Source organism: Clupea harengus, chromosome 21 (genome assembly GCF_900700415.2).
Source record: "Clupea harengus chromosome 21, Ch_v2.0.2, whole genome shotgun sequence".
Classification (NCBI taxonomy): Eukaryota; Metazoa; Chordata; class Actinopteri; order Clupeiformes; family Clupeidae; genus Clupea; species Clupea harengus.
Window position 1 is genome coordinate 192,170 of NC_045172.1, and position 12,158 is coordinate 204,327.

Genomic DNA, 12,158 nt, shown 5'->3' on the forward strand with positions numbered 1-12,158 from the left:
CGTGCTCTCTCGCCGTCATACAAGGAATGTATGCGAGACAGAATGGTGCCCCTCGACGGTAAATCGTAAGAATTGTCCCCTGAAGCAATTCGAATCACCTCAGTCAGCCCACCGTCTTCAACTATGTTGATGGGCCGACAGTCACCGGCAACCCAAACTGCTACAGCGTTGGTAACCTTTTCACGGACTGGTCTAGTTATTTTCCTAGAGAAGTCGTGGAGTGTGGGTTGGTGACCATCTAACCTAGGACTGCTTTCTGTTGGGTGCTTTGCAGGTGATAACTAAGGTGATTGTTCCGTCATTTTGCCTCTTAAACAGAAACTTTCCGCCCAACAATCCCTCAGCTCTCTCCATCTTCAACTACCGTCTCGGTCTCTCCTATCTCCTATCTAATCTAATACCTGACTGCAGACTTGCGGCGGTTTGTGCCATGGGTCACCGCACACCGGAAGTAAACAAAGTTGCGTTAACTGTGTTAAAATATTTTATCGCATTAATCTCGGCCACAATAATCTCGAATAACGCGTTAACTTTGACAGACGTAAAAAAAAATAATTACACGCACACTACGTAACAGAACATGCATTCGTTTTATCGATGAAAAAATAATGTCATCGAGGAAATCCTTAATGATCAATTAATGCAATTCAGTGGGACTCTACTTCCACAGAGAACACAAACACACACTCACTCACACACACACACACACACACACACACACACACACACACACACACACACACACAGAACAGTGTATGTTGAGAAGTTAGCACCTGTGGGAGTACGATACCTGAACACTTTCAGGATGGATTGATGTCCTTGCCTTGAATTCCTCTGAAATGCCCTATACAGCTTAATTCAGTTTGCTAACATTAGGTTGCAACGTGAAGTTAGCCACTTTTAACTGGAGCATGTTTCAGCTAACCTGGTACCATGCCAGAACCTGGTCCCGCTTCATTTCACACGAAAGTTGGTGACATACGGACAGGCACCATTTTATTGTTTTGTCTTGAACGTCCTGCTACAATGCCCGCAATGCTTTTGGCAACACAGATGTACCGTGCATACAAGTATCTCAGCTGACCTCTGCACAGTACAATGCAGGAAAGTGATCATTTTCACATGAAATACATTAGTCATAATTAATGTCTACATAAGCCTGAAAACAGTCATGTCAGTCATGCCTGGTTTTGCTACAGTAAACTTAAAAGCCAGTGCTATCAGTCACCTCGTAGCCCACATTTAACCACAGAATAACATTAGCATAAGCTGAGTGGTTTTTGGTTTATTTGTGAAACAATAAGGCAGTTGTAGTGAGGAACCAAACAACGGTACTAGCATTCTGTCTCCTATCATCGAAAACATTGTCTGGCTACATCGCTGACAGAAGCTAAGTTGCTAAGTTTGTTAGCCACAATACTAGTTAATGCCATAGTTTGTCAGTGAAAGAAAACTAACATCAATGAGCAGTTAATATCAAGTGTTTAGCTGATTCGGCTAAGATTATGTAATAGTTTATATAAATACAGTTAGTGCATTTGAAAAAAATAGTCCATGGGGAATGCGTATAAAATAAATATGAGCATATTGAAATAAGTTCATGCCCACTCATTCTTGCCTGTTTCAACAACAGTGTTTATTTGAAGTACTGCATATTTAAAAATGGCATGTTTATAAAAAGCGACAAATCATGGTTGAGAAATGTTTCCTTTTAACTTGTATAGAATGAAAAGGGATAAACTGAATAAATCAATAGATTGCAATTAGTCACTGTGACAGATTATGTGTGACGTTAGATTAGATTCAACTTTATTGTCATTGCACAGAGTACAAGTACTGAGGCAACGAAATGTAGTTACTGTCTAACAACAACAAAAAACAATGGGCCTCATTTTCGAACACATTTCTTCTTAACTCCACTTACGAAGTTTCCAGGACAAATCTGGCATTCATGAAAGTTTCCTCATCTGGGTTTCATTCTTAACTTTTTTTTTTTCTTACGAATTTAAGAACCCTAAATAGTCGTAAATCGGCCAGATTTTTCTTTAGGGCTGAATTTGTGAGAAATCAATTCTACAGACATCCTTGGATTTAAATAATTATACGAGGCATCGTGATGTCCTAAAATAAATAAAAGCACTACATGAACACTGCAAATGTAAGTGAAAAAATAAATAAGCACTAAACTCAATCGCGTGGATATAGTCATAGTGGCATAGAATGGACACATCTACATTCTGCAACAGTACCTCCACCTCTGCACCGGTGAAGTTAGGTTTGCATTTACTCGACTTGTGCTCACTTTCCGCTTTGAGGTGATTTTGATCAGTATGAAGTATCAGTATTCTAAGCAACCAAAAAAAGCCTTGCATCCTTTTAAAAAGCTGCATGACCAGAGACGTACTGAAAAGCGGGCTAACATTGGAGATGCATTTGAAAGACGGAGCTAGCTAAGAGTCCAGAATTATTTTAAGATGGATGCCGAGTTCACAAATGTTCTCCTTAACAGGTTAGCATTGAGCGTCAGGTAAGGTTGGCTAACCTTAACTTATTTATCACGGCTACTAGAAGGAATACGTATTTGAAGTAATTTCAACATTCCAGTATTCACATTCAAACTCTGTGGTACGTGTGCAACTGGGTTATCAAGGCAGCGAGTAAAGTGAAGTGAAGTGATCCCAGGTAGAGCATGCTAATGTGCTGCTCTCAGTCAAACCGGAGGAGCGACGGACCATGGCTGTCTACCAGCTCGGCAACAACCAGCGTGACAGAAATATACGATAGAAACTGCAAGTTTGACTCCAAATTGACCTCAATTTACAAACGTGATTACTGAACGATACTGATGTTTAATTAGAGTAATGTTCCTCATGCCCATCCTCTAAAAGCTATTTATCTAACTTATTGAATAAAAAAACCATATACCAGTTTAAGAAGAGTTTATAAAATTTTGTGACAATCAGTGGATATGGATATTACATTTAGTTTAATGTGACAAAATTACATAACGTTGAATACACGAATATACGTTTTTTATTTATAATATATTTCCATTAAACTGTCTGCAAGTAACCAGGATGTTTTGAGGGTTAAGAGTTGAATCATTTTCAGTTCAACTGTATATGTATGAGATGCATATACTACTACTACTGAATGTGCTAAACATGTTGATATGTTTATGCAGGAGATGTGTTACCTGTGCATGCAGCGAGCCAAGCTTAACATTCCCCTGTACCTGTCAGAAGAGAGGCGGAGAGAGGAAGAGGAGGAGGCCAGAGTGTTACTGTTCAGTGAGCAACAGAAAGACCAACAGTACCTTACGGATAAACAGGTATCTGTTTTCATTACTTTTAGTTGATCTTTTTCATTTGTATGGACTGATGAATTTGTATCATTTTGATGAAATTGCCTAATTTCTATCCCTATCTGCAATCTGTTGTAGGCTGAGCAAAATCAAATACTTGAGAACAACCAGAAGGTGGCAGCATTTAACTTGGGTGTCGCTGAGGCCATGAAGAAGAAGAGGGCACAGCGCTCCTCCCAGTTTCATGTGAGATCTCTGAAACACAAACACTACCAATGCTCTCGGTATGTGCATTCACCCCATTTAGAACCAATCATTACCCACAGTAGGTCCTGTGAAAATAATGGGAATTCGCAGTACATCATGCAGATGGACTGGGCCTTTCAAAGTGAACCATTAACTTCCCAGTCCGCCACGCTCACAAAAAGACAATAGGTGGAGAAAGAACGGGTGAAATACAACAGTGAGTGTTTGTGACGAGGTACCTCCTCTCATTTCTTTATGGTACCACTCAATTAGGACTGTCCATAGAAACATGGATGAAGATAACATCGGGCTGGCTATGTAGTTAACATGGTACACTAATTATCAAACCCAATACAGAAAGATAGGGTTGGCAATAGCAGCACTGGTGGTGTTTACAAACATGCATGCAAGCCACAGCAATGCAGCAACATAGCCGTCATGCACACAGACAGACAGACAGACAGACAGACAGACAGACAGACAGACAGACAGACAGACAGACAGACACACACACACAACTGGTGATCCTCATGGCCAACACCTAGGAAATAGAAAACTGCAGATCAGAGGACCATGGAGTATGTGGACACGTTATCAAGACTGCCCCCGAACCAGGAAGGATGACATTGCTGGAGAGCAATAGATCTGATGGTCCTGGCCTGATGAACTTCCAGAGACATCACTGAGACCCATTTTCAGTTGATATGTAAAATAATTCAGTCTAATTTAAAGTGTTACACAGTACATTGCCTATATATTTAGAGAGGAAGAGGGGAAAAAACATCAGCTTGCAGAGTTGCAGATTTGATAAGCTATTGAACTACGAAGAACACCATAAAAGCTAGTCATTAGAGCATTTGTTTGAAACGACAAATGAATCGCTTTTATCTGATATATAGCTAGCTGCAACATGTAGCTTATGGTGCAGTTTTCTGATTTACTGTGCCGACAGATAAGTTGCCTAAAATAATTCAGTATTGTTATAATTATATGATTGGGAATTTAGAGAGAGAAAGAAAAACTGCTCAGCAGTATAGCACTGGCCAATAAAAACTAGTTACTATAGCATGAGTAACAGACCAATTACACTTACTTGTCACAGACATTGTCTCATCTGGATGGAAGTGGCCTCTGCAGTTGGTTGAAAAATAGGTTGATGCCAAAGCAGGCCATAAAGGTTTTAATTAGTGCTTTCAGTTTAACGCGTTATTAACGGCGTTAACGCAAACCCATTTTAACGCCGTTAATTTTTTTATCGCGAGATTAACGCGATTTTTTTTATATAATTTTTTTTTTTTTTTAGATTAACGTTTTTTTTGGCCTTGCAAACTGTGTAGTAGGCTAACGTTACGGTTTGAGTGAATGGTGAGCGCGATACGGCGAAATGGATGATAAAAAAAAGTTTACTTTTAAAAGTTGTGTTGTGCAAAAGAAGCGAGCTTCACTGTTGTCTGAAAATGTCAACAGGCAGCTGGCTGAAAGCAAAGAAGTAGTAGGCTTACCTTTTATTGGTAACCTAACTGTTACGGTTCATTGTTTCTGAAATAAGAGGCCTGACTGCTATGTTCCCAGCAAACTTGAAAAAAAGAAAATATTAAGCCATGGTTTAACTGCACTATAGGGTCCTTGTTTACCTGAAATGTGCACTTTATAATTTTATTTTGTACCGCCCTGTTTGGCAATGTTGGTTTTCAATAAAATAAAACATTTGCATAAAGCAAGCCAATCCACTTTTCCATGTTGATAAGGGCATTGAAATAAAAATAAAATGATGGAAAAAATAAATAAACGAAGGGACATTTAGAATAGATACAAATTTGCGATTAATCGTGATTAATTTTGAGTTAACTATGACATAAATGCGATTAATCGCGATTAAATATTTTAATCGTTTGACAGCACTAGTTTTAATAGATCGTTTGGAGGAATTAGTCAATGTAGGTTAAAATCTCCCATCAGGATGACATCAGAAGACATAGCACTAATATAGTTGAAAGTTCAGAAATAAAAACATTTGATTGATTAGGTGGTCTGTACAGTTCTGCAACAACAGTGGGTGTATGGGTGTAGGTTCAAAGGAGGATTGATCAGGCATAGCGAGTGGAGTCAGTTTAACATTCTCACGATAGAGAAGTGCAAGACTGCCAGTTTATAGTCCATAATTAGGTCACTGACCAGAGGAGCGCTGTTGATGAGAGACTGAATGTTGTATAATCCAAACTTCAGGCAGTTGGAGTTCATGTATGTGTACATATGACCTGGGCAAAGAGGCTAGTACACGGCAGTCAACATGTCGGTCAGAGATCTTTGGGTGACAGCGGTTCACAGACCAGAGAGAAGGTGAATGATGTCCTTTGTTGGAAATGGACGAGATCCCAGATGGATGTATTTTGGAGTTTGGGAATATGAACAGTTTTTTAAAAGACGGGTATGACACGCCTGCAGACAGAGTTTTGCCCGATTCTCTTCTAGTGGCTGGAAGATTGAGCATACTATATTAGAGGACTAGGGTCACACACTGCCCGACTTAAAAACCGCAGAACCAAGTCGTGATTGGGCTATAACTGCGGTCACTCACTACCTGAATGCCAAATCTCAGTAACACTGTATTCTATTTCATGGCGATGCAAGCTCTGTTTTTATTGGCCAGTATCATACACTTCATGCCTCTGAACCGTTGGGGTGAAAAAAAAACACTAAATACAACATTATAATAGTATCAAAACGCATTTGCTTTCTTCATCTCAACATTTCAGAAGACATGTCACTCTCCTGATCTCCCATGGTCACATTTGGGTTGAAGGTAGTTAGTTTAGCTAGCTAGCAAGTAACGGCTGGATTTGATCAGGTCACGTCCTGCCTTTGCTAAATCGCAGGAAACAGCCTACAAACAATCTGCAATGGGGTGGTACTTAGCTGCAACGCCATATGTTAAAACGTCCAAATGTAACGCCATATGTTAAAACGTCCAAATGTAACGCCATATGTTAAAACGTCCAAATGTAACGCCATATGTTAAAACTTCCAAATGTAACGCCATATGTTAAAACGTCCAAATGTAACGCCATATGTTAAAACTTCCAAATGTAACGCCATATGTTAAAACGTCCAAATGTAACGCCATATGTTAAAACGTCCAAATGTAACGCCATATGTTAAAACATAGGCTGGACTTGTTTATGGCTCGGTCGAAGCTATTCTGTTTGTTGCACACACTAAACGGACAGCTAGAGGATCGTGAGGAGCAATGAGCTGAATTTTACAGAAAGTGAATTGGATTAGCACTGTAAAACAACTAAAAAGTCAATATTCTGCATGAAAAGTTTTAAGTAAACTGAACTTTTGAATATTAAGTCAGAGTTCAGAGATAACTAAAACACAATGACATATAAGATACAAGAAAGAAGTAAGGGTATGTTTAATCTGAACACTGTACAAAATATGGCTAGGAGCTATCGTATTTTCTCTGCACCGTACTTCTCCCCCTTCATTCTCTACATTGGCATCAGAGTAAGAAGCTCTTGCTCCATTGATGTCCCATTATTTCTCTCTGGGTGGTTTGATGTCTACGTGAAGCCATTTAACATCATCTGCAAGTGGTTGGGATCACTTTGAACCCAAGACTGCCTTTTATTGGTGAACTGATTTTGAGAAATTAAACGTTGCTTCAGTATACAGTGTTTCCCGGTTGCTATGGTTGTCTAGTTGCTATGCTAGCTAACTAGCTTGCTAGCTAAGGAAACTTTAAAATAAACTTAAAACGGTTTAAATGGTTCAATTTATGAACTTGGGTTCGGTAAGTGGAGGTGCCTTCTTCTGCACCTGAGGTCGGTATTACAGTGAATGCAAATGGTGTTTTTATGTTGAAGTATGTTGTAGTCTTGTCAGATAAACAATTGGCATAGTAGTGAATTGAGTCTGATAGTGGATAATCTGCATAATTTACACAAACAATGCCAATCAGACACAGTTGAGAAGTTGAGATATAAATAAAATTGAATTGAATTAAAACAAACTGAAATGATGTACATATGTATGTCCCCCCCCCCCCCCCAATACTTCTGCAGAAAGAGGGGGAATTAAATTTGATTACATTTTATTTATATAGCACTAATACCAATTCAAATTGTCTCAAGGTGCTTTACAGATCCCAGAGCCCTAACTCCCTTGAGCAAGCACTAAGGCAATGGTGGCAATATGGAGAAACCTTGAACAGAACCTAGCTTGTAAGGGGGTACCCCTCAGCTTGGGATCGGCCGGGTAAAGAGACAATAAGGGAGGGGGGGCAGGGGGCTGGCAAAGGGAAGTGAGGAGAGGGGGAGAAGAATCAGAAGCAGGCAGATTAATTCATCCATGCATCAGGATAAAACATTAGCATACATGTGGCATAGATACAGTGGCATACATGTGGCATACATGTGGCATATATACAGTGGCATACATGTGGCATATACAGTGGTGGCCAAAATTATTAGAACACCTGACAGATCTGAGAATATTGACCTTTTTTTGCCTCCAAAACATGATTTAATTTCATAATGTTCATGAAACATGCAGATGGTTGTTCTGAGCACAACAAATATCAGATGAAGTGAGTCCTACTGTTTTTATCCACTTTTAACTTTAATATTTGGTATGTCCACCTTTTGCAGCAATTACAGCAGCACATCTCTCTGTCATAGTCAATATATTTCTTGAGAACTTCAACACTAATGTTATCCCACGCCTTCTGCAACTCAAGCCAAAAGCTTTCCTTCAATTTGACAATAGATCTGTCCAGTTTATTTTCCAATTCGTCCCAAATTTGCTCAATGGGGTTGAGGTCCGTACTTTGAGGGGGCCAGTCCATCATTTTCAATGTTTCAGCAGATTCCTTCTGTCGAAGGTAGTTCCGGCAATAGTTAGAAGAATGTTTAGGGTCATTGTCCTCTTGGAAAATAAATCCAGGCCCAATAAGACGACTCCCAGAAGGTACTCTGTGCCTCACCAGAATGTTGTGGTATACATTCTTATCCATGATGCCATCAATTTCGCCAAAGTCACCTGTTCCTGAGGCTTAAATGGCACCCCACACCATAATACTATTGCCTCCTTTTTTTAACTGTTGGCAAGAGACACTCATTTTTATATATCTCTCCCTCACTTTGTCGATCATACACTCTTCGCTTGTTGCCAAACTATTCAAACCTGGACTCATCAGTCCACAACACTTTATACCAAATCTTTCTTTGTCCATTTCTTGTGTTCTTTTGCAAATTTCAGGCGTTTCAATCTATTTTTCTCTTTCAGTAATGATTTCTTTGCTGCTATTCTGCCAACAAGTTCATCTTCTCCCAGTTTCCGACGCACAGTTCTTGAAGACACTGTTGCACCATTAGTCATTGTGGTGTTGATCTCGTCACGCAGTTCTCATGAGGTCTTTCTTCGGTCCTTAAGACTGAAAATTTTGAGATGCTTCACACTCTTTTTTCTACCTCTCCCCTTTCGGTTCTGGTATAAATTGGTGGCGTCATTGCGGTCTGAAGTGTACTTTACAGTGCTTGGACTGCATCTCAAGTCCTTGGCTATGCGCCGGTTACTCCAGCCAGCATCAAAAAAGGGCTTTTATTCAAACCCGTTGCTCACTCGTTAGCTCCATCTTCACCTTAGCCATGTTCAAAGGGCAACATGTGCTTCAAGACTACTTCTAGAGGCTTTGAATGTATACCAATTGGTGGTGTGGCCTCAGTGACAAAACCCTGATGTTACCTATCACTTAATGAGCAGGATAGGCTCAAAAGAATCACACAGCTGTGTCCTAAGACTCTTGCATTACCATCAATTTAACCACAATCACACCTTACAATGATTACCCAAGTAATTTGGCTACTTCTGTGAAGTCACATGATTGTGTGACATTGACAGTGAAATAGGCCTAGCTTGTTTTTTGTGAGGAAAATTACCTAAATCTCCTTATGATGGCTCTATTCTATGGTCTATAGAGCATATTGATGACTTTGTAGGTATTTCATTCATTTGATAGGTATTCTAATGGCCAATTCAACAAAAAAAAACTGAAACCTGCCAAGTGTTCTAATAATTTTGGCCACCACTGTATACATGTGGCATATATACAGTGGCATACATGTGGCATACATGTGGCATATATACAGTGGCATATATACAGTGGCATACATGTGGCATATATACAGTGGCATACATGTGGCATAGATGTGGCATATATACAGTGGCATACATGTGGCATACATGTGGCATACATGTGGCATATATACAGTGGCATACATGTGGCATAGATGTGGCATATATACAGTGGCATACATGTGGCATACATGTGGCATACATGTGGCATAGATGTGGCATATATACAGTGGCATACATACAGTGGCATACATACAGTGGCATACATACAGTGGCATACATGTGGCATATATGTGGCATATATACAGTGGCAAACATGTGGCATATATACAGTTGGCCATTAGGGGTGACAGTGGTACAGTGGTAGAGAAGTCGTTTAGTAATCAGAAGGTTGCTAGTTCGATTCCCTGTCGAAGTGTCCTTGAGCAAGACACTGAACCCCTAATTGCTCCTGATGTGCAGTGTGCCATCAGTGTATATGTAAAAAAAATGTTAAATGTGTATACATTGTAAGTCGCACATATGTAAGTCGCTTTGGATAAAAGCGTCTGCTAAATGACTAAATGTAACAGTTGCTTGCAAAAGTATTCAACCCCCCTGAAAGTCATCACAATTTTCACAATTACAAAAGATACTTACAAATATTTTCCCACTCAGTATTTTTATTGCAAACATTTATGCTCTAGTACTTTTCCAAAGGCAAAATAAAGTTTTTGTCTAATTATAAATGATTAATATAAAAACTAAAATATAGGCCTGCTAACCCCTGAGTATTTGAGTTCCAGATTAAGACAGATGACAAATTACTATGCATACTATTACTATTTAAAATTTTCAATTTCAAGTGTGTATATTTCTTCAATATGGTTTCTTTTCCTCACTATGCCTGCTTTAATATTAGAATTGAATGAGTTCTTATGATCAGATTCTCCCCATTGTCATTATGTTCTAAATAATCCAATATTTATTTTCTAAAGTGTTGAATCCTATACTTACTCAATATAGTACAATTACATCTCCAATATACACATTTGTTTCTTTGCACCATTGTCAAGGACAAATACACTGGCCAATGATCTGAAAGATCCATAGTTCCACCCTACTGCTATCCATTCCAAATAGGAAAACCAATTCTGTATGAGGACTGATGGGACATGAGTGTAATCTCTAATTCTAAAGTATGAGGACTGAGAGGGATCAGTGTAATCTCTAATTCTATAGTATGAGGACGGAGGGGGATCAGTGTAATCTCTAATTCTAAAGTATGAGGACTGAGGGGGATCAGTGTAATCTCTAATTCTATAGTATGAGGACGGGGGGGGATCAGTGTAGTCTCTAATTGATGGATTTAGTGGTCTCTGATATTATAGTATTTCTTTTCTTTGTTAGTTTTTGTTGGGTTGAGATGTTCTAGGTGAGGGAGTCTAGGTGAAGGATCAGAATGATATTAAAATCGCCCCTGCATACAAGAATCCCTTCTATTTATCTATTCAAATCTGCCTCTGAACCGGGAGGAATATATGTCAAAGGTGAACATGTGTTCATATATTACTCTTCCTGAATCAGCATAGCTATCCCTCGGTTTGATCAGTTAGAGGATGAGAAGACATATATAAATCCATGTCTTTTAAGTTTTTGAGATTTCATTTTGGTCATATGTGTTTCTTGCACTTCGTTCTTCTCTCTTTAATTTTGTGAGTATTTTTCTCCGTTTGACTAGGCTTAATCTTAAGTTTTTACTACTATGGAAAGTAATACCCTCCATTGATGCAGATTTCTCATTGAAAGTAAAACATCAGGACAGAAAGACTTCCCTGAGTAAAGGGATCACTGTCCATCTAAAGTCCCTGTTGGAGGGTGGAGGGAAACTAAGGTCAAATGCACAGTGTAATAAAATACATTTGGCAGTTTTTTCATTGTCTGTCTTTCTCTTTGTCTCTCTCTCTCACTCAAACAGCCTTCATACATCTTTGGAGGGCGCCCAAACACTCCCACTAATTTGTTGAAAAGGCAGAACTATATGGAGGATCTAAAAGGCCAAGCGTCCTGGTACAGACAGAATGAGAAGCAAGACCAGCACAGGCAGGACTGTGTAGACCACATACAGCAAGTCCAGCTTTCCCATGAGTGAGTCTCTGTTTAATGCAGTCCGACCTGGATCCTTTAGGGGTTTGTTGTGATACCTGCAGCCAAAAATGAGTGAATTTGCTGAGGGAATTGTCATAAATTGTGGATAAATAGCAACAATTAGGTTTTTGTGTTAAGTTAAGTTCAAATCACTGATCACTGGTCACCTGACTTCCAGTGTAGGGAGAGATTACTGTTTCCATCAGGTACATTAATATCACTTTGAAACACATAAGGTGTCTTGGTTATTATAAAGTCAGTTAAAAATATTTTAGTACGCCAGTAGTCTGGGTAATGAAGACAATAGGGATGCATCGGTACAGTGGGCCAACAGTTCGGTATG

General features: G+C 39.2%; 1 protein-coding gene across 1 annotated transcript in view; it reads left to right on the top strand.

Moving 5' to 3' along the window:
* The window catches only part of LOC105891482 (coiled-coil domain-containing protein 81), a 30,985-nt gene that overhangs the window by 10,203 nt on the left and 8,624 nt on the right, over window positions 1-12,158 (top strand). Inside the window, exons 8-10 of the mRNA XM_042702936.1 lie at window positions 3,185-3,331; window positions 3,443-3,550; window positions 11,646-11,815. Of these exons, the coding sequence (XP_042558870.1) occupies window positions 3,185-3,331; window positions 3,443-3,550; window positions 11,646-11,815 (425 nt within the window). The remainder of the gene's footprint in view (window positions 1-3,184; window positions 3,332-3,442; window positions 3,551-11,645; window positions 11,816-12,158) is intronic.